The 26,196-nt window shown below is 36.7% G+C and overlaps 1 protein-coding gene across 1 annotated transcript in view; it reads left to right on the top strand.

Annotated features, from left to right (window-relative positions):
* Nucleotides 1-1,606: 1,606 nt before the first annotated feature.
* The window catches only part of LOC134840712 (DNA-dependent protein kinase catalytic subunit-like), a 31,244-nt gene continuing 6,654 nt past the window's right edge, over nucleotides 1,607-26,196 (top strand). The window contains exon 1 of the mRNA XM_063856706.1: nucleotides 1,607-7,586. Within this exon, the coding sequence (XP_063712776.1) occupies nucleotides 1,611-7,586 (5,976 nt within the window). The 5' untranslated portion in view covers nucleotides 1,607-1,610. The remainder of the gene's footprint in view (nucleotides 7,587-26,196) is intronic.

Raw genomic sequence — 26,196 nt, 5'->3', positions numbered from 1 at the left:
AATCTGAGATTTTGGGTTCAATCGAAATTAAAGGTTGCGCGAATCTTTTCTGCATTCTTTTCACAAAAAGCTTATGACTCTCGAAATTTTAAATTTTTTGATTTGTTGACCGTTTCTTGGACTTTTCTCTTTAACTATTCTGTCAAATCTGATATGATAAGTTAAGTCAAAACAAAAGCCTTCATTTTTAATTGGTTACGTCCAATTGGTTTTAGAAAAAGTAATGCCCTTCTAACAAGTCAAAGTTTTGAAACTGTGACCGTTTTTTGGAAAATTTTGACATTACCGTCGATTCGCAGGTTAAATTTTTAATCGAGAAACCCGATTTTGGGAATCTTCTCTGCTTTAGCGGCAACCTGTTTTTTGCATAAATTTTTCCTGCAGAAGCGGCGAGTCCTCAAGAAAGGTTATCTATTTTGTCCTATATGTCCCTTATTGTGTGGTTTGTTGACCGAAAATGTTTTATTGTGTGTGTGTGTTATTAGGGGGATTGGATAAAAAGTTAGTATTGACTTTTTAGTTTTCATTTTTTGTCTGTTAGGGCTTTTGCTCAATTGTTTTTTTTTTGCTTTCACTGCATGGTATGTTCTCTTCCGATGCTTGTGACACTTGTTTTTGGGGTGTTTTTTCATTATGATAGATTAACTTTTTTCGGATTGTGTTTGGCAATTTTTTGTCTGTTATTTTTTTGATTATGTGTCCGACTTTATCGCAAGTATTTCAAATTTTTTATAATTGATTATGCGTCAAAACCATAATAGATTTTTTTCTCTGCGGCTTCAATTTCCGTCCCAATCTTTTCCTGCTTTCTCTTTGTATCCATCAGCTCATTTCTTAGTTGAACTTTTTCGAATTCGAACGGATTCGATTTTATTCTTAAGCTGACCGATTGGATTACTTACATAATTCTTAAAGGGCTTTCAAATAAAACTAAAGCAGAGAAAAGTTGAGAGTGAATTTTTGCATGGCTTCAGCCACCAAGCTAATTCGTCTTGGCCAGTAAAGATGGAAGTTTATAGTGGGAACTAGTGATATTCGCAACGAAAAAATGTTTTGTCCAGAAGAGGTGTTTTTATGCTTGCGAACATTCCCTGGTCTTTTCCGTTCAAGGTCGAATGAATCTCTCGTGTTCCCAACTACCTGCTTATCATATGAGTCACAGTTTGTTTCTCTTTTATTAAGCTTTTGCGTAAGAAAAACAAATGAAATTGGCTTAACTGCTAGACTTAACTGCTGAGTTCCTGAACGGATTATCCACTGTTGATACCATGTTTTTCATGCTATTTTGAACTCTAACGCTGTCATCCTTATGCCTTTTCATCGTCATTCCAAGTAAGTGAGTTAGCATAGCAGATGTTTCCTGCAGCATTTATCATCCTTGGCTTGAGTTGTCCATACTTGCCGCCGATTTGCTACAGCAATTGGAAAAATGCATCCTCATTGATAAATGTGGCTATTTGTTCCTGATAATCGATGTTTTATCGAAGGTCATAGAATTAGCCCCTTTCAAATGAATCCTTGTATAATTATCTTCGCCGCCGCTCCTTTGCTGCATAAAAACACCTGTTGATGTGGTTTAATTTCATTTGTTTTTTTTTTCAGATCCAACAATGAGTTTTGACTTGCACGACAAGCTTGACTTCATAAACTCGTGCTTCAAATCTGAGTACGACGAGTCTATTGTCGATATTTTGGGCGAACTGAAAGAGTTGTTGCAGTTCGGAGTGTCAGACAAGGACGAAATCGAGGCAGCCAATGAGGCTGTCTTCTTCAAGAGCAACGAAATGTTTTTCGGCTGGTTGAACCAAAGTTCCAGTCGGGCCGATGACCAAATTAGACTAACGCTATTATCTTTGCTGAAAATGTGGACCGAAAAAGTTGAACCGCTACTGGTTATGAAATACTCAAAAGCCGCATTTGACAACCTATTCGTGTTTGTCAAACAAGCGAATACATCGGCCAAAGTTTTGCAATCGGCGTGTAAATGCCTGGAGTCTATCTTGACAAAGTGCAGCGAGTGTGGGAGTGTAGAAATAGCCAAATGTGACCAGCTGTTTGCTGATGTTTTCACCAGAATGCGAAGTGGAAAAGAGAAAAGCCTGATGGTTCAAGAGGCATTACTGGAACTGTTGGGAACCCTTGCCTCAAACCAACCGAAAGTAGTCGAAAGTCAACGGAACAAGTTTGAAGAAATTATGGTGAATGGAATTAAGAACCAAGTTGAAAGCAGGCGCAAATTTGAGCTCACCTTAACGACGGGTTATATTGCCGCTTTGAATGGCTTTTACATGCAGTTTGCTCCGTCGCCCGCTTTTGAACAGAAAGTAATCAGCTTAATTTCAGTTGTGCTTCAAACGAATTCTTTCGCCGAAATGAGCAGATACAGTCTTCAAACTGTCGCTCTGAGGTTTCTGAAGTTGCATTTGGATAAGTTTTCTTCTTTTCTCTTGGATTCATATCCCGACATTTACACCAAGATTGACTTCTATGTCCAGCAAAACAACCCGGCGCTGAGTCATTCCGCCCACGAGGCCATGATTTCCTTCCAAGAGGCTTTAGTTGCCTCAATGCCAATGTTGATGCGTCGAGACGAAAACAAGAGTTCGGGCAAGGGCAAAGCCCTATTTGTATTCATGTACGAAAAACTGTTCGCAACATTTACAAAAGCAGATGCAAAACCGAAGCAGCTAGCCTTAGCCATTGAGGGCCTTGGGAGACTTTCGCCGTTCTGTGATACGTTTTTAGGTTCTGCAAAAGTGTGTGAGCTTTTTTCTCATCTTGTTGAGAAATGCAAACAAATAAGATTGGCTTTTCTGTACCAGTCGAGTAGTGAGTTTTCTGTTGATTCTGAGCAGTCTGCCAATTGGCAAAGGATGCACTATTATCCCAATATCGTCAAATCATTGGCCGAAATTATTTTGTCCAATGAAATAGCAGAACTGTTTTTGCTGGCCGAAAGTAATTCTAATGCGATTCTATCTTTCTGTACTTTTTTGATATCTCGTTTTCCTTATCAATTGCCGCCACAGCAATCATTTTCATCCAAGGCTATTTTGTCGGTGATCGGCGCATTTAACCTTCGAAAATTAGACAGCGAAAGTTGTTTTTTGTCTCATTTTTGGATGCAATGTTTAATTAGGGCTTGTCAACATTCGTCTGTCAATGCTTTGATTCAAATTGGAACCCCCGATTCGAGTTCTGGAGAAAAAGTGCTGTCCTATAAAAATTACATTCCTTTCATTGAATATTTACTCACTCTGAAAAATTACTTCGCTCTAAAGGATGAAAACTTCGACGATGATCATCTTGAACAATGTTGGAGAAAAGTTCGGATCGAGTTCATGGAGACAGTTTTGAAATTGGTAGAAATTCTGAACTTGAAAGCCAAAAAGTCTCAATCAACAAATCAATCAAAGCAAATTGAAACTAACATGAATTTGACGGTTGAAAAACCTTCTGATGTAGAAATATTTGTAAATTTGGCAGACATTTGGAGTACTATTTCCTCTCAGAAAAATTTTGCTTCTGGTTTGATTGTTTCGGAAGTTTCCCTTGTGGTTTCGTGTGTTGAAAAGTTACTTGACTATGCCAGGGAATTTCCACATTTAAGTGGCTGGTTCAAACTTTTAACCAACTTCTTGGCTTTAATATACTCTTCCCAAAAAGAGGCTGAAAGAGACACTTTGAAGGATGTACACGGAAGACTTTCCCGCAGTTTGCTTCCTTTCTTGGGCTATTTACAAAACGAAATTGATAGTTTTTCCAACGAAATGCTCATCGCCGCTTCGACATTTGTGCTGAAATGTCCCGTAGAATTGGTTTTGAACTGTGACAAAGAAATGAATCATGTCCGCAAAATCGTTGAAACTGCTTTTTCGCTACAATATATGCCATTAGCTAAAACTTCTCTGGAGTTCCTGCAAAGCTTAGTTTCTGAATATTACGAAAGTTCTTCTAAGAAGCAAAAATTGCTGGAGATTTCGAAGTCAATTGCCCCCAAACTCTATCCATACCTCTGTGTCGAGACTTCGGACTCGCTAGAAGACAAAAGTCACCTGGTTTCCTTGAGGAAGAAACAGTCTCGCTCTAAAATAAAGCATCTAGTCAACACGGATCTGTCCGAAGTTGACCCCGAAGAAATGAGGAACTTCCAGGAGAGGGTCATCATTTTCCTCTCCTTCTTGCCAATGCCTATTGAACAAATTTTTGTGCGTGATGAAAGTGAATGTGGGAACAATTTGATATCCATCAATGGTCTTGATGATGCAAAAATGACATACGCCGTTCCGTTTCGAGATACGAAACCCAAAATTAAATTCGACAACATGTTACTTCCAATCATTAAAATAGCAGAAAACTCTCCAAACCGAAAGTCAAAAGTAGCTGCCTGTGAATTATTGCATGCTTTGGCAATTTTAACAGTCGGCAAAAACGCCCAGATGCGTTCGGCTAAAAATTTGATCTCGTTTGTGTCGATTTATGAAGTGATGTTTCCAGCTTTGATCCGATTGGCTGCCGACAATGACTCAATAGCCAATCAGTTGTTCGAGCCCCTTTGCTTCCAGTCCATTCACTGGTTCACGTCTGCTGCGTCTCAAGAGTCGCCTGAAACTGCATGTCTTATTTCCTCCATTTTCGACCAACTGAGCTCCGAGCATAGTTCGGCTGTTCGCAATTTTGCTGCAAAATGTTTGAAAGAAGTGTTTGAATGGAGCATCAAACATTGTCCAAAAGACGAGCACCTCCTTAAAACCACTCGTTTGAAGCACATCTGCAAGATTATTACTTTTAACGCCAAGAATCCGAGTTTGAAGCTGAAAATGTCGGCTATTGTGGCTTTTGAGACTTGCAAGCGAACCTTAAGAGAGCATAAAATTCTAGTTGATGCGTTTGCAATGGAATGGTTATTCGCCTTCCTGGATCTTTTGAGATGGACAGATAATTGCGAAAGAAGTTCTGGAATTTCTAAGCAAGCAAGCGAAGTGTTGCGTGGTATCTCGCGAATCATTTGCAAGTACTCGGCTCTGTTTGAGAAGAGCTCGAACGTTCGAAGGATCCCGTTTGGTTTGAAGGATGCCACCCTTAAAGACACGTTAGGGCACCTGATTCTGAGAATGCGTAGTCCTGAAATTGAGTACCGCAGAGCCATCGTTGAAATCATCGGACAATTGTGGTTAAACTCCTCGCATGTTTCATCCGCAAATTTCTTCAAACACTTGACACATGTTTCTGGATGCATTGAAACATTTGAAAGTTCACTTTCACGAGTGCCAAATTTCAAAAAAGAGGAATCAAATTTAATTACTGACTTCTTGAACAGCCTGTTAGCTTTAGTAGATTGCTATTTGTGGAGTTTGGAAAATGTGAAGCTTGATTTTCAAAGTTTGCTCAACTCTGAAAATACTGAATTGTGGTCAAGAGTTTCCGCTTTTTTGAAATTCGTGAGCTGTGACGCTTTTGATGAAACCAAGCAAAAAGTTTGCTATCAAAGTTACTCTAAGCAAGAATCATTTGAAAAGGTGTGTGCTAATATAACAGTAGGGCTAATGAACTTGCTTTGCTCTATGAACAGGAAGTGCCGGTCTAAAGATGTGGCTAAATTGCTATCAGGCGTGTTTGGCGAAGAGTACTGCAACCTTATTTGTACTGCAATCTTCACCCCAAATCAGTTAGGATTGTCTTCCTTGGGTCGAGATGATTTCCAGTCCTTCTCCCAACTTCTAAGCGAAACTTCGAAAATCGTTCAATCTTTGTCCACTGCAAGAATATTCCTCGAAAGCAAAATTAGAGAAAACATTTTCGTGCACTCCAAATTGAATGCAGAAAGTTTTGTTCTCATTCAAAGATTGAAAGAAGAGAACTCAGGTTTGCCTCAGCGTGAACTGATTAGTCTCATCGAATCATGTGTCATTTGCTTGCGATCCTTTCAGACAATTTTTTCTCAAGATTTGAGACAAGAAATTTCGAAATCACTCTTGACATTTTTGACGTCAAGTGATTCAACAACAAATATTCTGAGAAGCGATTTGGTCCAGAAGATTCTAGAACTTTCTTGGGAGTTCCATTTTGAGCCTTCAGTGTTTGCTCACTTGGTGACTAGAACTAAAGCTTCTGGAAATAATATGAAAAAGCAGAGCTTATTTTCAAGATGTCAGGCAAAGTTTAGCGAAAAATGTGTCGGCGAAATAGAAAAGTGCGCATCGTTTTTGTTACAGATTCAAGATGGAGCAAAATTGATGAAGTTTATCGGTTCTGCATTGGATACGTGGTTTATAAACAGACAAAAGTGGGAGATATCAAATACTGAACGAAACAAGAGCATCACTACTTTTCTGAATGTTTTGGATCAGATATGTAAAATCCACGATGTCGAAATAAGCGCCGACAATCAACTTGTGGATGACAAATCTGCGATTTTAATCAATTTAGTTTCACTCGATTCTGAGAAGGTTTTGAACAAAAAAGAGCATTCAAACATAGTTATAGAGCATTTTTGTTCTACATTGCAACGGAAAAATGTGCAGCTGTCTTCAAAGTGCCGATCTTTAGATCTGCTTCCGTTTCTGCTCAATGTCGAAGACCAGATAATAGAAGAAAAGGCTTTTGCTTGTTTGAATGAATTCACAAACAATGAACTAAATGTTCAAGAAATTATGAGTTGTAACGTTGATGAGTGCAGTTTTTTGAACAACAACGGTTCAAAAAATTACATCAAAGTGAGTTTCGAGAAGCTGTTTTTCGCTCTGAGAATAACTTCAAATCACACACTTCTGAAACTACTTATCGCCCCTGTTTGTCGCGAACAAAAGTTCCCTTATCTAGAACAGTTCAACGCGTCCCTGGAGTCGGCTGTTCTCGCATCCAAATGGAACGTGGCCAATATTTCCAAGATATTTGAGGAAACTCTGAACATGGCTCTAGGAAGTTACACTCTAATGCCACAAGTGAGAAGAAGGGTTTTCGAGCGTGTTTTAAAGCCGCTCATTAATGGAGCTTCAACGAACGTATTCAAGCAAACTTTCTTGCAAACACTTGAAAAACTAATAGCCGTCATTGAGTTTTTCGAAAATCTGAACCCTTTGAATCGGGCAAACAACGAGACCATGTTGATAGATAAGGTTCTGGACTTAGAAATTGTTCTTTCTATTTTTGAAGCCGCTGTTCAAATTTTGGCGCCGTCAGAATTTTCAAAACTGGAATCAGAACTCAATCAAAAATTTCACGCAGTTTCGAAGCGTGATGGGAAAATGTCGTTCATGAAATTTTTGCTGCAGACTAGTGCCAACTGTAAGAACCAAGTTTTAATTCCACCAAATGTGCCAAAAGTAGACAAAGACGTTTCTGGACAACTTGCGTGTGTAGCCTACCAATGTCTAACAAGTGTAATCATGAACTGTGTGAACAAATCCGAGTTCTTCGTTTCCTTTCTTCTGGACGAGAAACCAAAAAATCAAAAGTTGTGGCTGAGTGTTTTGATTGAGACGGACTCAATGTTCCAGTTTGCAGCCGAAGTAACTTCCCCGCAGGCTGTGAAGATGAAGCGACTCGAGTTGAGGTCTAGGCGTTCTTTTAGAAGACAGAATTCGGTAGGATTTTTAAATGACATCACAACTCTTGTAAATATATTAAATAGAATCGGTCATCAAGGTTTACATAACGTTTTGAACTTACTCCTCGTTGAAGAATTTGCCCTAAAGGATAAATCTTTAATAAAAAAAGCGTGATCAATTTTTTGATGCCCGCTTATTTGAAACAAGAGAAGCCGGTTGGTGTAGGTAGCTCAGTTTTCATTTTTCAACACGTTCAACTTTTTCTATATGTCTGCACAATCCAAGATCTTTAATTCATGTATCTGTTGATCTGTTGCCCTAGTGCATTTTTTCAAAAGCTGATAGTTGTTGCAAATTAAATATTTACACTTGCGAGGATAACTGTCTTTTAAATTTATAGTTGCTTTATTGAAGAACCTTAGCAATTTTGGAGACTCACTCCCGATTAGCCTGGAGATAACGCGGTTGCCTTTGTACCCTAAGGTCCGGGGTTCGAGCCCCGGCAGGTCTTTGTTTTACCCGGTAAAAATTGAATTGTCGGACTTTCGTTGGTCTGCTCAAGATTTGTTGGCTTAGGTGCAACATCACGGTTTTTTTGTTATGCAATGAAGTATCAGGTTAGTTGCAAATGTTGATCATTGTAGTTTTAGGGGGACTTAAAACTTTATAAAGGTTTTCAAAAAATCAATTTTTTTCCTACTCAACTGGTGTCTGCTCGAAGATTGTCGGCTTTGTTTCTGCTTCGTAGGATTTGTTACGTGGCTACTTTGAAATTCAAATGTCTTGCTTAGTATGTTTAACTAAAATTCCTGTTCAATAAAAACCTTTTTTTTGAAGATGCACGGGCTTGGGTTTTTCATTTTTTTTGACGCTTTCGAATTTTTTTGAACTTTTTGCAAAACCTGTTGGGGGAGTATTTGATCCAAATTTTTGGATTTTTTCTTCGTTTTCTCGAAAACTGTCTGCCGAAGTCTGAGAATTCGGTTTCAATCAAAAAAAGGTTTGTGGGAATCGTCCCTGCGAAATAGAATACGCCCAATTTTTCTAGACAAAAGTTATGGCCGTCGGAAAAGTCGACTTCTGTTTTTTAATTTTGCTGTTTGAAACTAACTTCTCTCGAAAACTACTGTCCCAAATCTGAGTTTTAGAGTTCAATCCAATTAATACGTGTGAATCTCTTCTGCGTATGCGGCTATGTCCAAATTTTTATTATACAAAAGCTATGAGTCTCGAAAAACTCAAAATTTTAATTTTGTGACCGTGTTTTTGAAACTTCCGAAATACTTTCGAAATTCTCGAAAACTACCCTGCCAATTTCTATGTGAAGTGTTCAAGCGGGAAACCAGTTTTTGGGAATCTCTTCTGCCTAAGCGGCCACTACCTTTTTTGCCGAAAAAAGTTATAGATTTCCGGAAGTCAAGCTTTTGAACTTCTGACCGTTTTTTTTGGAAAATTGTCGTAGAAACTGCACTTTCAAGTCTGCGATGAAAAGTTGATTTGAAAGAATCAGTTGCGAACATGTTTGTTACAAAAAGGCGTCTCAATTTGTGGTACGAGTAGTGTCTTTGGAAAGATACCAATTTCTCAAAAATTTTCACTCTTCTCACTTAAGTAGAGAAACAACTTTTGAATAATTTTGATTCACCTAGTTTTGACTTACGTTTTTTATGTTTGTTGTATCGCAAGTGGTTCGAAGCTCCGGTCCACCGCTGTGGTTGTCATATTATCTAGCTCTATCTATTCTAAAGAAATTCAACTTTTTTGTTATGCCTCAATAGTGAAGGCAAGTGACTCTAAAGATCTCTAAAGTTGTTTATTATGCTTTTTTTTCCATTTTGTTGTTTCAGGTTTTTTTTGCATAGTTTAAATTCGGTTTTATGAAGTTGCTATTTTTTAGAAAAAAAAATTAAATGACTCATTAATTTTTAACGATAGCAGAACAAAAGATTTCATAAGTATTGATTGTAGTGGTGCAACCTCCGTTCAAAACAGCCTTCGAATGTTCACCGAGAACATTCGTTATTTCATTCAGGTTTTCAGTATTTTTGAGAAAAAACTGAAGATCAATTCTTTAATTGAGAGTTTCAATTTTCATGCAGAAAAATTTGCATGTTCACAAGAGCTCCAGTAAGTGTTGTTTTTTTCTCGGTGACAAGGTTTCCAGCAGTGCTGAAAACACGTTCACACCGGGTATTGGAGAATAGTCTGCTGAAAATTTTTCTCGCTAAAGTAATGAGTCTTGGGTACTTAAAGTAAACAATTCAATAAAACTCAGGTCAAATAGGACCGAATATTCGCGAGAACCTTCGTAGGTTTTTGCTCGAACAAACTTTCGAACATTCGGTTGGACCATTAATCGATTGAGTATAAAAGAGAGAAAAGTAGAATGTTCTGGAAATTTTCGAACTCTTGCGGTTGACGTTCAACGAATCAAATGACTAGCAAAAACCAAGTTAAGAGATGAAAGTTTCAAAAGTTACACTTGGAATTGGTTTTCAGTGCATAATTGAGGAGAATACAAAATCCTGAAAAAAAAATCCAAATCAAAAGGAATGCAAAAATTTATCAGTTTTCATGAAAAAAGTTCATCAAACGACTTGAATCCGTTAACCTATCTGTATGTTCTATGCACAAAAAATTTCCTTTTTTGCATCATAGATGCTTTCACATAGTAGGAATGAATCTTTTCTCAGTTACCCAAAAAAAGGTTGAGTTATAATATGATCTCATTTAAAAAATATATAGGTCTCATGTTTGTCTGCTCGATTTCTGTGTTTCAGTAAATGTTAGAATGCTCAGATTATTTTTGGCCTGCGATTTAGAAGCACCTTTGTTTTTTCCGCTTCACTAAAACTTTCCATTGCTGCTTGTGTTTCTATAGGTTGAACTAAAATCGAATAGGCGGATTGGTTAGTGGAGAACGCCAATGGACCGCAATCGGAAGTCCATGGTTCGCATACCCTTGTCGATTAAATATATTTTAACAGCCTTATTTTTCCAGATTTAGTGTTTCGTCTTGCTTACTTGCTTGCTTTTGAAAGCTTGCTTTAGTCATTTTGTAGAATTCTTTTGTAGAAATAGCAGTTCTAGGAATTAAGCCATTTCAAAATTGGCATGGAGCAGTATGTTGCATAGGGGAGCACGTTCCTCGAAAAAATATATTTTTAGGTATGCGAACGCATTATTACGTTGAAAACAAGGTTCTGTACTGTAGCGTATCGAAGGAGGGGAGCGGACCCCCCCCCCCCCCCCTCAATTCTGGCTACCAAAGTTTTCCAAAGGGTCCCACTTTGGTATAGATTTATGACATCCCTATTTCGGTGAACAACCTCAAATTTTTCTTAAGGGGCCTTTTGCGCCAATGTGACTAATTTTGAGGGGGGTCGCGCGCCGAAAAAAAGCGCAATTTTTCGGTAAAATATTTTCCGAAAAAAGCCTAAAAACGCCTTTTTTTGGCCTATTTTTTTGAAAAATTTGCCTGCGGCGCAGAAATTTTTTCAAAAGATACGGCCCTTATACTATTTGAGGAGAGCTCCGAAAAACAAATAGGTCGACCTAAAAAAAATGTCAACAAAATTTTCAACTTTTTTTTCGAAAACCCGCAACCCTAGAAAAATTACGGCGCACGCCACTGGTTCTGTACTATAATGATTTATACGTTTGACTCAAATACCATAATTCACTGGCTCGAGTCTGCCCTTTGCCTTTTGTTTATTCACTGAGGAAAAGGAAAAAGGCGTATTTTATCCCACAAAAACTTGAATGTAAAAGGTAAATAAAAAGTTATAACACTCGAAAGTGCGAAAATTTTGTCAGCCAATCAGAATTCATGAGTCTTAATTTCTATGCAAATAAGCTATAAAATCAGTCTGTTTTGGACAGTTTAAAGGGCATTGATTGGTTGAGAGTTTTGCGCATTCGGTTCATCGCGCTTGAGAATACAGTGCTGATTTAAATTCACCGGACAAAACGCGTTAAACTTGAAGTTTAAAACCCGTTTTTCTCAAATTGGGTTGAGTTTAGGTGAAAGTTTATGAAGACAAAACTTGCTTAAATTTTTAGCAGAATTAATATGGTGCAATTTATTTTGCGAAATTCGGGCCCAAACTTTTACCTCAAAAATGGGTCATTTTGGCTTTTCTTAGTTAATCAAAAATTACGCCGAAACTACCCAGTCGATCACAGACATACTTATATCAAAGTGAGCCCCTTACGTAGCCCAGCAAACTTTATGAAGGGTATAATCTCCAAAATATTGTATAAGTTACTTTATTTTTGTTTGATAGACAAAAAAAGGTCATTTTTACTATATAAAATACCAACTTCTTATTTAAAAACAATTTTTAAACAATTTTTTTTGGAGATTATACCCTTCATAAAGTTTGTTGGGCTACGTAAGGGGCTCACTTTGATATAATTATGTCGATGATCGACTGGGTATTTTCGGCGTAATTTTTGATTAACTAAGAAAAGCCAAAATGACCCATTTTTGGGGTAAAATTTCGGGCCCGAATTTCGCAAAACTAATTACAACACCATATTAATTCTGCTAAAACTTTAAGCAAGTTTTGTCTTCATAAGTTTTCACCTAAACTCAATCCAATTTGAGAAAAACGCGTTTTAAGTTTCAAGTTTAGCTCGTTTTGTCCGGTTAATTTAATCAGCACTGTAGCTCATAATATTTAATTTAAACGTTCATTGTTTTGCAACGAAAATGTAAAGATTAGTTTTTACCAATTCGTTATCTGTTTGGTCGCACTCGAGCAATTAATGCCACTGATGCCTCTAAGCGATGCTTTTGGGAGAAGTCTTCTTTCAGTCAGTATGAAGTTTATGCCGCCCAAATTGAGGGAAATTTATATAGAAAATATGGAGAACTTTTCCTAACAAGTGTATGATTCAAACAAAGTGTACGAAAGCGAGGCTTTTGATTTTTTTTGGTCGCTTTTTTTCCAACACAAGCTAAATGTTTGCCATTTTTTCATGGCACAGAGACTTTTTTGTTTTCCGCTAAAGATAGCGCTTTGGAAATCAATATAGTCACCGAGGTGACAGAGTGGGTTATACTGCGAACATTTACAGCGCAAAATTTAGTGTTAATTGCAAGCGTCCAACTCTCCTTTTTTCAAATACATATATTTTTTATTCTGTCAGCTTTGTCTGTGTTATATCATACAATTTAAAATTTCAAGTTTCATCCTGCTAAAAAACTCAAAAGTCTATCGGATTTAATTTTACCCAAAGCGAGAAATTTTATGTGTTAAACAATTTTCCGGTTTTTTTTTTTTGCCATTTTGGAGCAACAGTACGAGCAAAAGCCTCAAATGCTTTTTCTGAAGGCGCATTTCTATGCTTCGTTTGATGGTAGCTCATGTACAGGATTTTTGATTTGATCTATGAGCATTTTTTTTTTTTCGTTAATTGTTAGTAAATGTCATTGAACGTGTGAATACAGTTATACAGAAAATGTCGATTTATCGTTTTGTTATCGAAATAGTTTCTTGCGATATGACTTTAATTTGTTTTTGAGTTTATTTCGAATTGAACTGCTATAGGAAAGGAAAATTCATCGCCCCAAAAAAAGCTCGAAAAAGGTCAATGTCTGCCAGTTCCAAAAATGGATTTTAATTTTCGGAAATACCAACAGAGTAAAAACCAATTTACTGGTCCAGTTTTCTTAGTTTGGGCTAGTTTTTATCAAAATGCGAATATAAAAAAAATTGTTGTAGTTTTCCGAAAAACTTAATTGTTTCGACCACGAACTGGAATGCAATTTTGAGTTTAGGTCAGTTTTTAGTATGTTCAGTGACATATATTGAAGGCCTGGAGGTTTGAGCTTCAATCACGATTTTCGAATACGTTTTTTAGGTGTAAAGACAATTGTTTGAGTAATTTGCTTTTCAGGCTCTATGAGATTAAAATGAAAAATTAGTCACACGTAAATTGTGACAGGCGTGACTAGAATATAGTTATCTCATCTTGAGTCCAATCTGTTTTAGACCTGATTATCTTAGCAGATTATTCTCCAAAAAACTAGTCATCCACCACTCAGAAATAATAGATAAGAAAAAGTTTTAAAAAAAGAATAATTTATTGTTTTCTTTTCATAATTTTGTTCACAATGGTAACTGATCAATTACTACAACTCATAATACTAATACTTCTACTAATGCATTTATTTTCCGTTTTCCCATTGTGGCGAGTTGGACATTCGGAAAGTGCGTAAAGCTATGGTATATCTGGATAGCTTGATAAAATCCATCATTCAGATGAGTAGATTCTGAATACCATTTCAGCTAATTAATTGAGATGAATGTTTTTCCATGATATTCGATCAAGGCAGTCTGTTGGTTTCAGGCCTAAAGTTTTCAGGTCCCGTTAAACACAAGTGATCCAGTGTTATTAGGTCTTCCTGTTGGTCTTTCCCTTGAACTGAAACACGGTCTGTTGATTTCAGCGCATGGTCATTTTCTTTTTTGTGGACATTGTAACAGTCGCCTTCTTAAATCACATATGAGGCTAAGAAAAAAAAGGGCCTATAGCCATTGGCTCAAGGGTCAGGGCCACTATCTCTTGTGTTTTTGTTACCTCATTCAGTCGGAGCCAATTCGGTTCACTTGCGACATGAGACTACAAACCGTGTTACAGCTTAAAGGCTACTACCAAAATACCCCCACTCTAGAAATAAAAACGCCCCATGGTCAGGTCTCTAAATACCTAAAACACGCGAACGCCCTTAAAAACAGGGTCGGAAGCTTAAGTATACCGTTAGTTTTATTAGACAGCGGAACTTCCATTTCAGATGGATCAACCTAAAACTTGCCTTATCTCAACATAATCACATAAAATGCTTTCAAGAAAATTAAATTACGTACTCACATACCGACTCGACTTCTAGATTTAGGTAAATGATAATTGTATAGCAACTCTAGAATTGATTTAAAGTCATTAAGTTTAACTCGAGAAGTTTTGAATAAATAAGTTTTAACTCAAGAAGAAGTTTTGCTCTTTCGCGCATTGGGTAGCTTCAGCTGTCCACCTTCCCACTGAAGTGTCACTCTAGTCCAGTCAATCGTTCTTCTTTATTTCTCTTCCGGAACTCTTGATTTTCTATCAGGAACAAGACAGCACTACTCGTGTCAAATTATTCCGGTAAAGTTGCTATACCAAGTTTTTTCTCGTATTTTTCTAGCGACTTTCCCTCGATCTAACTCGTATCTTCTGTGTTAATGTAATATGCAATTTCAGTTGTCGCGAGAAACTTGAGCATGATAGGCTACATTCGAAATTTTAAAAAATTACTTTTGTCCCCAAAATGAAGATTAAACTTCTAAATCAAGGTCAAACTTCCAAATATGACCGACTGGCACACATGGCCAAACCATCATAACCAAGACCGCTCTTGTAGCTTGTCCAAATCAACAAGACCTGTCATTTTAATGACTGTTTTGTTGATAATTCTGTCTGGTCAAGTTACTCCTGTAATGATCCGCAGAGCTTTCATATCAGCACGCTTAAGAGAGCTGAATATCACCTTGGTCTGTGCCCAGTTTTCAGAGCAGTTCATAAGAACTAACCAGAGACAAGCGCCGGAGACAGTCAAAATTGTTATTCAGCAGCAGAGGCGCAATTTGCCGCCATTACGTCCAGAAAGCTGCTACTCTGACCAATGATGCACGTATGGCGTCAATTTCGCCGAAAATCATTATACGAAGGGATAAATGGGAAGGAAAAAATTTATCATGCATTTCAAACTGATTTGTCTGATTGAAAAGATATGATAAGTAGCTCTGCTTTTGCGAGAGAACATATTGGTCACAAGCCGGAAGTTTTCCTTCTCATTTAATGAGTTTTACTCCAGCGACGTCCTTTTGATCATTTTTCATTTGCTTGGCGAGGCGGAACATTTCAAGTCGTGTTCTTCATTTGCTTCTCCCTTTCATTTATTTTCCACGATTTATTCTTCTAATTGGTATTGGCTTATGGCTGTGCATGGGAACTTCAAGATGGATATCACACTCATTAAGTCTGTGACATCTCCCTTGATAAGCTTCATATAGTTGACACAATTTCTGTGCGGCAATCGTGTTAAAATAAAATCAATCTGGGCAGAGGTTTATCCATTTTGAATTGTAACGTAATCATCATCGCAGCGATTTTTTTCAACAAAATAGTGTTCACGACGGCTGGATTTTGTGACTGGCATAAATTGAGAACTCTCTGACTTTCTAAAAATTGAGACCCATAGCAGAAAAGGCCAATTTAGCTGTCAAATTTCTGGCCTCACTGTTCAACTTGTCCATTGAAGTCATCAAACGGTAAAGTATATTTTGGGTCAATTAGAGATACCACAGGATCTTCTAGTGTATTATAAAAATCATCTTTTCCCGAGTCCTCTCTTCCAGCTTGTGGTACGTACGCACATACAACACTAACCACAATATGCCGTAATACAAGTTTAAGGCGCATATCACTTTCATTTACTCCAACAACTATCAGTACAATTTTAACAAACCGACCATTGATGTCTTATGCAACACCATTTTTGCCTTATGCGTTCCCTTTTCAGTTAAACTTAATCTTTTGGTCGCCATCTGTAAAAACGTTTTGTGCTGCTTCCTTTGAAACTAATTTCTTGCAGACAGCTCATCAATCTTTTTTTCTTTCTAGTTTTTTGCATATCTCCAGGTAGTTTCCTTCTAGTGTACCATAGTTCCACGAGCATATTCGGAACAAGTACTTTTCTCGTGGGGTTTATTCGTCTTATAGATATTAGTATTAGTCATATTAGTAGCTGAAACCGTGAGAATCTTAGAACCCCTCGCCCTTTAAGGGGCGCATGGGACTGAGGGCCATGCTTGTATGACTTTCCGTGAGTTGTTTGGAGCGGTGCCCATCTGAGATCAATTGTTCACAAAACAGCAAGAAGCAAGGATTGGCAGCAAATGAACATTGAAATTGCTAACGTTGGAATCTCACCATTGCAAATTGACTGCGTAGCCGCAACGAAAATCTTCATCAAAATTCATATGAGTTCAAAGCATGAACGAACCTGAAGTATCACCTTAAATATTACATCAAGTAAATTTTATGTTGCTTTGACTTCTCATTCACATGCGATAATTATTCTTCAAATAAAAATGATGAGTGTTTGATCTGTTTGGATATATTTTATTCCCGGTTCTTCAAATTGCGTAGGGTGAAATAGTAAAGTGCAGAATGGAACCTATGGTAAGATAGTATAGGGTAGAATGGCTTTGGGTAAATTGGAATAGGGTAGAATATCATTGAACCGTTTTTTCGAATAATCAAATATCTTGTGTATATCAAAGGAACCATCAGTGACCCCTCTTGTCGTAAGCGGCTGAAACAAACAGATTGATTTTGACCGCATACCACATACACTTATTAGTATGCAAAAATCAATCTATTTGTTTCAGCCGTTTACGATTGATTGATTTTTGCATACTAATAAGTGTATGTGGTATGCGGTCAATGTCGACAGATTGCTAAGGATTGATTTGTTTTGGAAAAATAATTAGAAAACACTGTAAGTCTGTTCGATTTAGGGAAAAGCCATGAATGTCCCGGTTGCCCCTTAAGGATTTCCGATTGAATAAGTTTTTCAAGAAGTTTAAAAATAGATAAAGGTTCAAAACTTAAATGAAAAAAAAAATTCAGATTATTTTTCAAAAATTTTCCCCCACGCGCTCTATATTAAGTACAAAATGATGTATTTAGCGTCTAGAAACGTTTTAATAGTTTCAAATAGCCTGCTTCAAGTCAATTTGGACCGGACTATTCACATCAATTTGGACCGGAGCTGTTTTTGAGCCAGAATAATTTGCCGCTCACGCAGTAATAGAACGAAATATGACACAGTATTTGCCAAATTGACGTTTACCAAACTGCAAAAACTTAACCAGAAAATATGGCAGGCATAATATCTTTTTCATTTGGTGTGCAGTGTGGCAATCTTTTCAGAGGGTACAATAATTGCATTCAAAAAAGAAGTTGAAAATTCAAGTTGTGTATGAAAAAATTACAGCTCAAGTATTCCATTCTTTCTTAGAAAGTTGGTTGCTTTGGAGTTTATTTTCACTAGATGGTTCTAATCAAAGACTTGCTTCAACATTTAGAAAAAAAATGATTGGGTTTGCATGCAAGACTTGCTTGACTCAAATCTGTTTGAAATGATTTAATTTGCCTCCTATTTTTTAATAGGACAAATACATATCGTTCGGTAATTATGTCAAAATGGTCAGAGTACACCCATCTTCGAATTCATAGGTTATAAGTTCACAATAAATACTCGCAGAGGATTTTTGAAATACAAGTTTGAGCCCCCGACTCTTCTACCATTCGGGTAAAATAAAATAATTACATCATAAACGGCTAGTTAAAAAGGCGAAACTTGTCTGGAGAAAAACCACACGAACACAAGAGTTTCGTCTTTTTTTTCGAAGGAACAAAAAAAAATAAATTTTGTTCACAAGGAGGAGTACCGACATACGAGATGTTCAGCTCTTCATGGAGAACTGCTGTGATGCCCCTGGTTAATGTCTACATGCAATTTTGTTTGTTTATTCTTCCGGGCTAGGTAATGTAGCCTCATCCTCAAGTAACGAGCACGGACCATGGTGGGCCTCGAAAATTCGACCTTTCGATTGAGAGGCGGAGACGTAACTACTTCAACACTGATTCTCAATGGGATAGTAGATCTCTGCTTTGCCAACTAGAGGTTGAGTAACGCGATAAGTTGGAACTAACGTCATCCTTGTAACGTCTAAATCGAGCTTAAACTATCAGCTTGTATTGAAAACATTTCTAAGTTGAAAGCTGTCTTTTATAACTTTTCTTGAGTTATTGTTCCGACTTTCGATACGACTTTTGCTCGGGGTGGGTTTTTTTTTCTTCAGACAAATTTTGACTTTTTAACTAGCCGTTTTTGACGGAATTTTTTTTTATCATTCAAAAGTTATTGTTGTCTTGAGCTTAAATTTGAAAAGAAATTTCACCTGTGATCATTTTTCGTTAAGTTATGAGGGTTTAAAGATAGCCATTTTGATCAATTTGGGACAATTAACGCGCGATATAGTTCGCGCTATTAACGCGTAAGCGGAGATTTAATCCGTCTTATAAATCGTTCCAAATTGGTTGAACGAAGCTTATTTGCCATAATCGATTTGTTGCAAGGAACGAAATCTCTCTTTTTGTACTTTATATGGCGTGTGGGGGGGATGATTTTCATAAAAAAATTTCAAATTTTAGAAAAAAAATTTCATTTTATTTTATTTCATTTATTTTTTTTTGTTATTACTGCTGCTACATAAACCTTAAAAGGTAGTCGGAACATTCAGGGCTTCGCCCTGATACGAGCAGTCTTGTTGTTCCGACTTTCGATACGAAAGTAACGGAATATTTGTGCTCGGGGTGGGTTTTTTTTTTCTTCAGACAAATTTCGACTTTTTAACTAGCCATTTTTGACGGAACTTTTTTTTATATCATTCGAAAGGTATTGTTGTCTTGAGCTTAAATTTGAAAAGATATTTTACCTGTGATCATTTTTCGTGAAGTTATGGGGGTTTAAAGATTGCCCTTTTGGCCAATTTGGGACAATTAACGCGCGATATATTTCGCGCTATTAACGCGTAAGCGGAGAGTTAATCCGTCTTAAAATCGTTCCAAATTGGTTGAAAGAAGCTTATTTGCCATAATTGATTTGTTACAAGGAGCTAAATCTATCTTTTTGTACTTTATATGGCGTGTGGGGGGATGAGTTTTCAAAAAAAAAATTTCAAATTTTAGGAAAAAAAACATTTTCATTTTATTTTGTTACAATTATTTTTTTTAATGTTATTACTGCACCATAAAACCTTAAAAGGCAGTCGGGACATTCAGGGCTTCGCCCTGATACGAGCAGTCTTGTTTGAGTTTGCAAAGCAATTGAATCGACGGCTGGAAGTTGGGTTCTCGGTTGTGAAATAAATTTAATTTAACTTGGAGAAGAGCGCAAGATTACTGAAATGTAAATTTTGAATAGTAACAACAGTGAAACTAATTTGGGGCGGGCTGAATGAACGGATAGCAATTTTATTTTTTCCTCGAAACTTAGAAACGATTTCTCTCATGAAAAAAAAAAGATAACAGAGGTTCAAGTTTTTAATTACAACATTGAAAGCTGTCACCATTTTCCCACAACAGAATTCATAATGATAAAGAAATCTAAATCACCAGCTCAATTTAGCTATTTATTCATGATGGAAACAAATCACTGTAGTAACACTGACCACTTCTCAGAAGAACTCACATATGGCATATGGATTGCGATGCATGATCCGAGCCCATGTGACACAGTCTACGTCACCAACACCACTCGCAACTGCTACTACACAGCCCTCTTTGTATTTCCCGCCCTGTAAAGATGAACTCATCCTCAACGGGTAATTTGGCTCTGTTGGGCGTACCCAGAGGGATTCCGGCATTGTCAAACCTGGCCTGGAGGAACTGATGACAGTTTTAGTGGCCGGGTCTTTTTCCCAACCTGTCCAGAGATGCTGTATTCCAGGATTTCGTTCATTGGCGAAGGCGATCGCGGCCGCAAGATGCGCTTTCGTCGTCGGCAAGAACAGACGGCCCTTTCTACCATCTCTGAAATAAGATAGCATTGCTGTTGTTTGACATTTCAACTTCTGTAGATTTATTATTACACTTGTGCACTTTAGTGAGCGTTTGTGTAATGTACGACTTTGTTTTCTAATCCAAGTCGCAAATATTGGTGCCACTTTTGGGGCATCTTTACAGCTTTTTCATAGCATGAGCTAACTCAATATATCTCGCAATTTTTTGGAATGCCTAATTTTTTCATAATGCGGTTTTATTCTTTGCGAAGTTACATGCAAAGTAAGTGCGGATGCCTTCAGTTCGTTATATTCCCAACTATTACTGGCAAAATTGTGTCTATTTCTATTTGGTGCCATTTTTGCTGCATGGCATTGGCATATGTAGCTGCTTTCTTTGTGACTAGTGTTTGCCGATTATTAAGCGTTAAGCGTTCGTGGCCGAGAGGGCAGGGCGTGAGACTCCATTTCTCCAGGTCGCATTTTCGAAGCCAATACGTTCTAAAGCTGTTTTTGTCAGGCTCTCGCTTGTGTTTGAGGAGCGCAGCTTTGCCTCTGTATATAACTACTAATTTTGGAAAATTCCAATCCAAAATAATGCCATAAAAATATTGCATTCTTTGCACTTATCTCAGAAAAATTGCGCAAGAGTTTCGTATTCATCAATATCTATGAAAATGCGATTCCTACTTACCTCAGCAAAGTTATGTGTATAATAAATGACGATATACAGCAACAAAATCTTTTCAAAACAAAAAGTTGACAATTTTTGTCAAGCCAACGGCTTATATTGACTATCAGAGAACAATATATAACAACTTTTACAGTTTCAACGGTATTTTAATCATTTTCGCTCTTTCTTGCATTTTTCGCCCAAATCAATGGCCTTTCCTTATCCAAAATAAGAGGAAATTTGGACGACAAATATTATATATATAAAGCTTACAAAGCTATTTTTTCAAGCTTACCTTAGAATGCAACATGAAACTAATTGGGACGAAACTTAAGTTAATCATTTTCATACACAAGCCAGGATATGCAATTGCTGTAAAAGTAGTAGAGAGTGTTCTGATGAAAGAAGGCTTACTAATGACACGATAAACAGACTAGACTGCACTAGATTTATTGCCATTTTCTTTTCCAGTTCAATCATTGCTGCTTAATATGATTGCTGCTTTTGCATGCAGTTTATTGATGATAACAGAATAAATTATTGCCAACTTTGAGCTGTGATTCGGAAAAAAAAATATTAAGTAAAAAAATTTAAACAGAAATCGTTTTGCTGTAAATTTAATTCAGTTGTAAAATACGAAATTTAAAAGGTGGAGTATAATTGTGGTTCAACGTAGGTGGGGGGGGGGGGGCATTTGATGTCATACTCACTTAGTTTGGCCCGCGCAGAATATCTTGGCTTGCGCCTGTTCCCTGTAGTGTATGTGGCCGAGCATGAGGCAATTGATGCCCACTAAGCCCATGGGAGGGGGACAGTGGTCTTCGCCCGCCTTGATCGCAACAAAGAGTACAAACAGACAAATGAGTTTCACACTACTCATTTTTTCAATTACTTTCTTTCAAATGATTCGATTACTCGTTCAACTGCGATGTTCGTGCGGCAAAATACATTTTCTTACCACTCGTTCTTATTTGTATTTCACAAACTGCCAAAATAGGCTGGCTTCAAAAGGACGTCAACAAGAAAAAGCTGTTCATTCAAGGCGGTTAAAACCTATTTAATTCAATTTGACGTTTGAAATTGTGTTTCTAGGCTGATGGCCTGGTTCAAAACAAAGTCGCGCAACATTTTATTTGTATCAAATGAGAAAAAACTCTAAATAAGTAGAATGACGTAAAAATGGTTCATATCTAATAACTTGTGCTTGAAACTTCAAAGTTTTCGTGAAAATAATCGGTAATTTTTTTTGTGAAAAGTTGTTTAAAATCTTTCTTAGCGTGGTCATTTCTGCTTTAGCGAAGAAAACAAAGTTCGCTGTAGTATTTGCACAACCACCGGGTCTTCTCGTTAACACAGCTTTTTTTTGGTTTCATAATTATATCCGTTATGTGCCGTTTCTACGCAATTTTTTTGTGATTTTGTGCTACCCCATGTAATTCTATTACATGCTTCTAAAGTACTCTATCTCTTTGATCAGTCAGTGTTTTGCGAAGTATACTCTTTAAGCTGTAGAACACAACTCAGAATTTACCCTTTTAAAAACATTCGTTCAAAGACTGAAGGCAGAATCAGAACAGGAACAGAATTGGTACAGAGAAGTTCATTTCTTTGAAGAAAAGTCTCACTACCATTATTTTGTGAAAACATTTACAAAATATCTGAATCAATTAATATCATTTAACAAATTGTTTTCAATTTTTGCACCCATCGAAAAAACATGCGTCGAATGGCCATTTCTGTTTGGTTGGCTTAAAAGGTTTCATTTTATAGAATATCGGCTTAGAGGCCTCTTTTTGAGTCATTTGAAGGGCAACATTTTAAAATTGTTTGTTTAACATTCAATTGCCTTGAAGGGAACTTTTTGAAGGGAATTCTAGCCAAGACAAAGATAAGAAACTTTCAAATATTGAGTTGCTCTAGCTTACAAAAAAGCATTTGAAAATTAATTGAAGCTTTGAAATTTAGTTGAAGATGTAAGAACCATGAATCTGTTAATTAATCAATTGTTTGCTTAAGATTTTAACGATACATTTTCAAATTTAGATCACTATACTCTGCTCTTCTGTTATCTGAACCTATCTTAATCGATGAAAATCAGCTAAAGAATTTTTCTCCCATCGGAAAATTAAATTAAGAATTTTGGGATTGGCAAAGTCGCTCCTTTGCATCAGCATGTAAATGATCATTGCTGCGGCAAAAAAGCTACTTTGACGACTCCGTGATTCTGGAGGCCATTTTTCCGTGTATCGTTTTTCCGATGGTCGAAATAATTTGAAGACAATTTATTTAAACGAGAACGTTTTCACATGAAAAAAATCACTTGCGGGGAGCATACACGTGTTCAATGGTTATTTGAAAATTGAGTCTTTAATCAATTGGTTTATTCTGGGTTTCAAAAAAGAGGGTTTGAATATTAGTTTATCACATTAACTTTTAGTTGGGTCTCTTGTAAATAATCTAATTGCTCTGGCGATAAGCAAGGGTGTTGAATTTGAATACTAAATTTTTTCCTCTGTAAATAACTTTGTTCACGGGTTGACTGAAATTGTGGTCATCTGTTTCTATCTTTTCGTCGATTAACCTAATCTTTGTGAGCATGTCAGCATTTTAAATGCCCATATTTTCCGTGTCTGTACAAAGCAGTCCCATACAAAACAGTCCGGAAAAGTATGAAAATGAACGAAAAAACAGTCCCATACAAAACAGTCCGAAAAACAGTCCCAAGTAATAATTGTTTTAACAAGCCGGCAGGCTGAGAATTGTCCTTTGTTCAACAAACATAATGAACAAAATAGTCACCGCCGCAGTCGCGCCAACGTGATGCGAGCTTGCCAACAGAGGGTAGGACTTAATACAAAAATTAGAGCCGGTTATCGTCGCAAAGCGGCGCAGCGCAGCGCGCCCACCCGCGACCTTAAATCGGACTGTTTTGTATTGGACTATTTTTTCCTCCATTACATGATTTTTCTGACTATTTTATATTGGACTGTTTTGTATGGGACTGTTTTGTATATGCATCATTTTTTCGAGTCCTTTAAAGTTGAACGTAGTTCAGACTCTTATATAGGTCGTGATGATTTTTTTTCAGGAAAAGTCTTAAAATTTGTTCACGCTTAAATTAAGTTTTTTGCAGTTTGACTTTTCGTTCGTTTTAATTTAACTTCATTTCCTTTGTTAAACAAACTCCACACTCGAAGGCAAACTCCACTATCGAATAGCACCATTGTAAACGTCACGAAAGAGGTATTTTATTTTCAGTTTTAACAGCTGAATAAAAACTTTAGCTTTTGATCCAGTAATTCTGTTCAAGATTTCTGACAATTTTTATAAATTTCGTACATTTTTCAAAAAAAAATTTGAGAAACAATTTTTATAGATTTTTTTTTCGATTTTTCAGTTCATCTGCAAGTAGTGATAATCCTTCATTTGTGTATCGCAAGTGTTTCGCCTCTTTGTATATGAAGCGATTGTTTATTTTGTATTTAAAAGTGTGGATAGCGCAGTTGCATGCTATCAGCCTCTTGTAGGGTTGTGTTTTCGAGTCAAATGCGAAGGTTTTAACCGTGTAACTTAGGATATATAATCTTTCAAATTTCTTGGAAGACTTCATTTTCTTTGTTTCTCTATTTCATATTTGATTGTTGTCTAATAATTTCTTGTCTGTAGTTCAAGAAAAGTTAGTAGCTGGAAAGGTATTATCGGAAATAAAACTGCTTTTGTATTTGAAAAAAGACGTATATGAAATTTGATTCATTCATGTTGGTCGTTCTTAAAATTTTAGCCGATTTTTTGTAAGTTCCTAACTCAGAAAGTGGAAATTTCTCTTGGATCAAAAGCATGGCCTAAATTCTTGCGTGTGGCGTTAATTCAAGGCGCCTGTCTGCAACGAGAAAGATCACTGGTTCGAATCCCACTGGGAACTTTTCTTGTAAACTTATTTTTTTGTGCGTCAAAAAATCTTTGTCTGACCTCTGGTTGTTCGCTTGCTTTTTGTCGGCGTAGTTACTACCGCGCGGAATTTGCCTAACTTTTGGCATTCTTCAAATTAAAATTAAAAGTCCTCTCGATGTAATTCGGCTTTCTGCATAAAAAATGAGTTCCAATATATTTTGCCGACTGTTTGTTATTTTTTAATTTGTCATTTTATCAAATTTTTTGAAAATTTCAAAAAGAAAGCAATAAATAGCGCCTTCTTATTAAACACAAGGGTTAGAAAATGTTGCTGTTTTTTACTGAATTTTTTGCTGTGGTTTTGGCATATATTTTGCATAGCCTTTTTCTAATTATAATTTTTTTCCTTTTTCTAATTATGTTCTGTTTTCTAATTATCTAAATCAGAAAGAGGAACATTTAGTTAGATGGGAGTATCCTCCATTTTAGCATAGTGGTAAGGCGTTCACTTTAGAATCGTCAGATCGTGTAATCGATCCCATGCCATGGCAATGATAGTGTGTGAGGACGAGCTCTCACTTGACCTCTAGCTTCAGGTCTACCACAACCTGACCAAATTTGGCTGCAAAAGTGGTACCACGTGAAAGTTCTAGACGCACAAAAACGGCCTTGAGTCGCAAAAAAAAGAGCTTGGCTCAACAAAATAACACAGTCTGGAATGTGGGGAGATAATACAAATGGACTATCCTCGACAGGACTGTTAAATGCCTACTGATAGATCCACTGCGATTCGCAGGAACTACAATTAATTTTAGGCTTTCTTGTGTAAGCTGCAACGCCGAAATTGATCAAATAATACTTTAGAAGACATGGCCTTTGTCATAATTTTTTCAGTTTCTTGAAAAACATCAAAAAATTTAATTTTTTTGTACGTTTCAGATTTGGTTATTTTAAACGGTAACTTGTCCATTATCAATTTAGGCTCATTTTTTGTTCGCACAATTTGTTCAAGAGGGATCAGGATTTTTTTGACGAAACTATCAAAAAGAAAAATTGGAATATAAATCGTTAATCAAAGTTTTAGAACAGAGAATTTTAAGAAGTTATGTAAGGTAGATAATATAAAACGCCGTTGGATTACCTCAGCCTCTTTTGGGATTGCAGGTCTCAATACTCTATACCCATGAAAATATACTTTTTGTATAGTGTTAATGAACCGCTTCAATCAAATCAAATTGGACATCAAGAAGCAGTTTGTTGCAGTTGGATAACATTTTCAAAAATAGGGATCTTTTTTATTCACAAAACAGCGTAACAATGCATCTTATAAATTTCAGAAGATTCAGAAATTGTGTCCCCATAATCCAACTTTTCAGTTTCACAAACCTAGCCATAATTTTTCTTAAAGGATCTGGAATCTGTTCGCGTTACAACAGGATTACGGTGAAATCGTCAGCCAAAA

This window comes from Symsagittifera roscoffensis, chromosome 2 (assembly GCF_963678635.1).
Source record: "Symsagittifera roscoffensis chromosome 2, txSymRosc1.1, whole genome shotgun sequence".
In the NCBI taxonomy this organism is placed as follows: domain Eukaryota; kingdom Metazoa; phylum Xenacoelomorpha; order Acoela; family Convolutidae; genus Symsagittifera; species Symsagittifera roscoffensis.
Note: the sequence above shows the minus strand (reverse complement) of the source record. Positions and strands in the feature narration are given on the sequence as shown.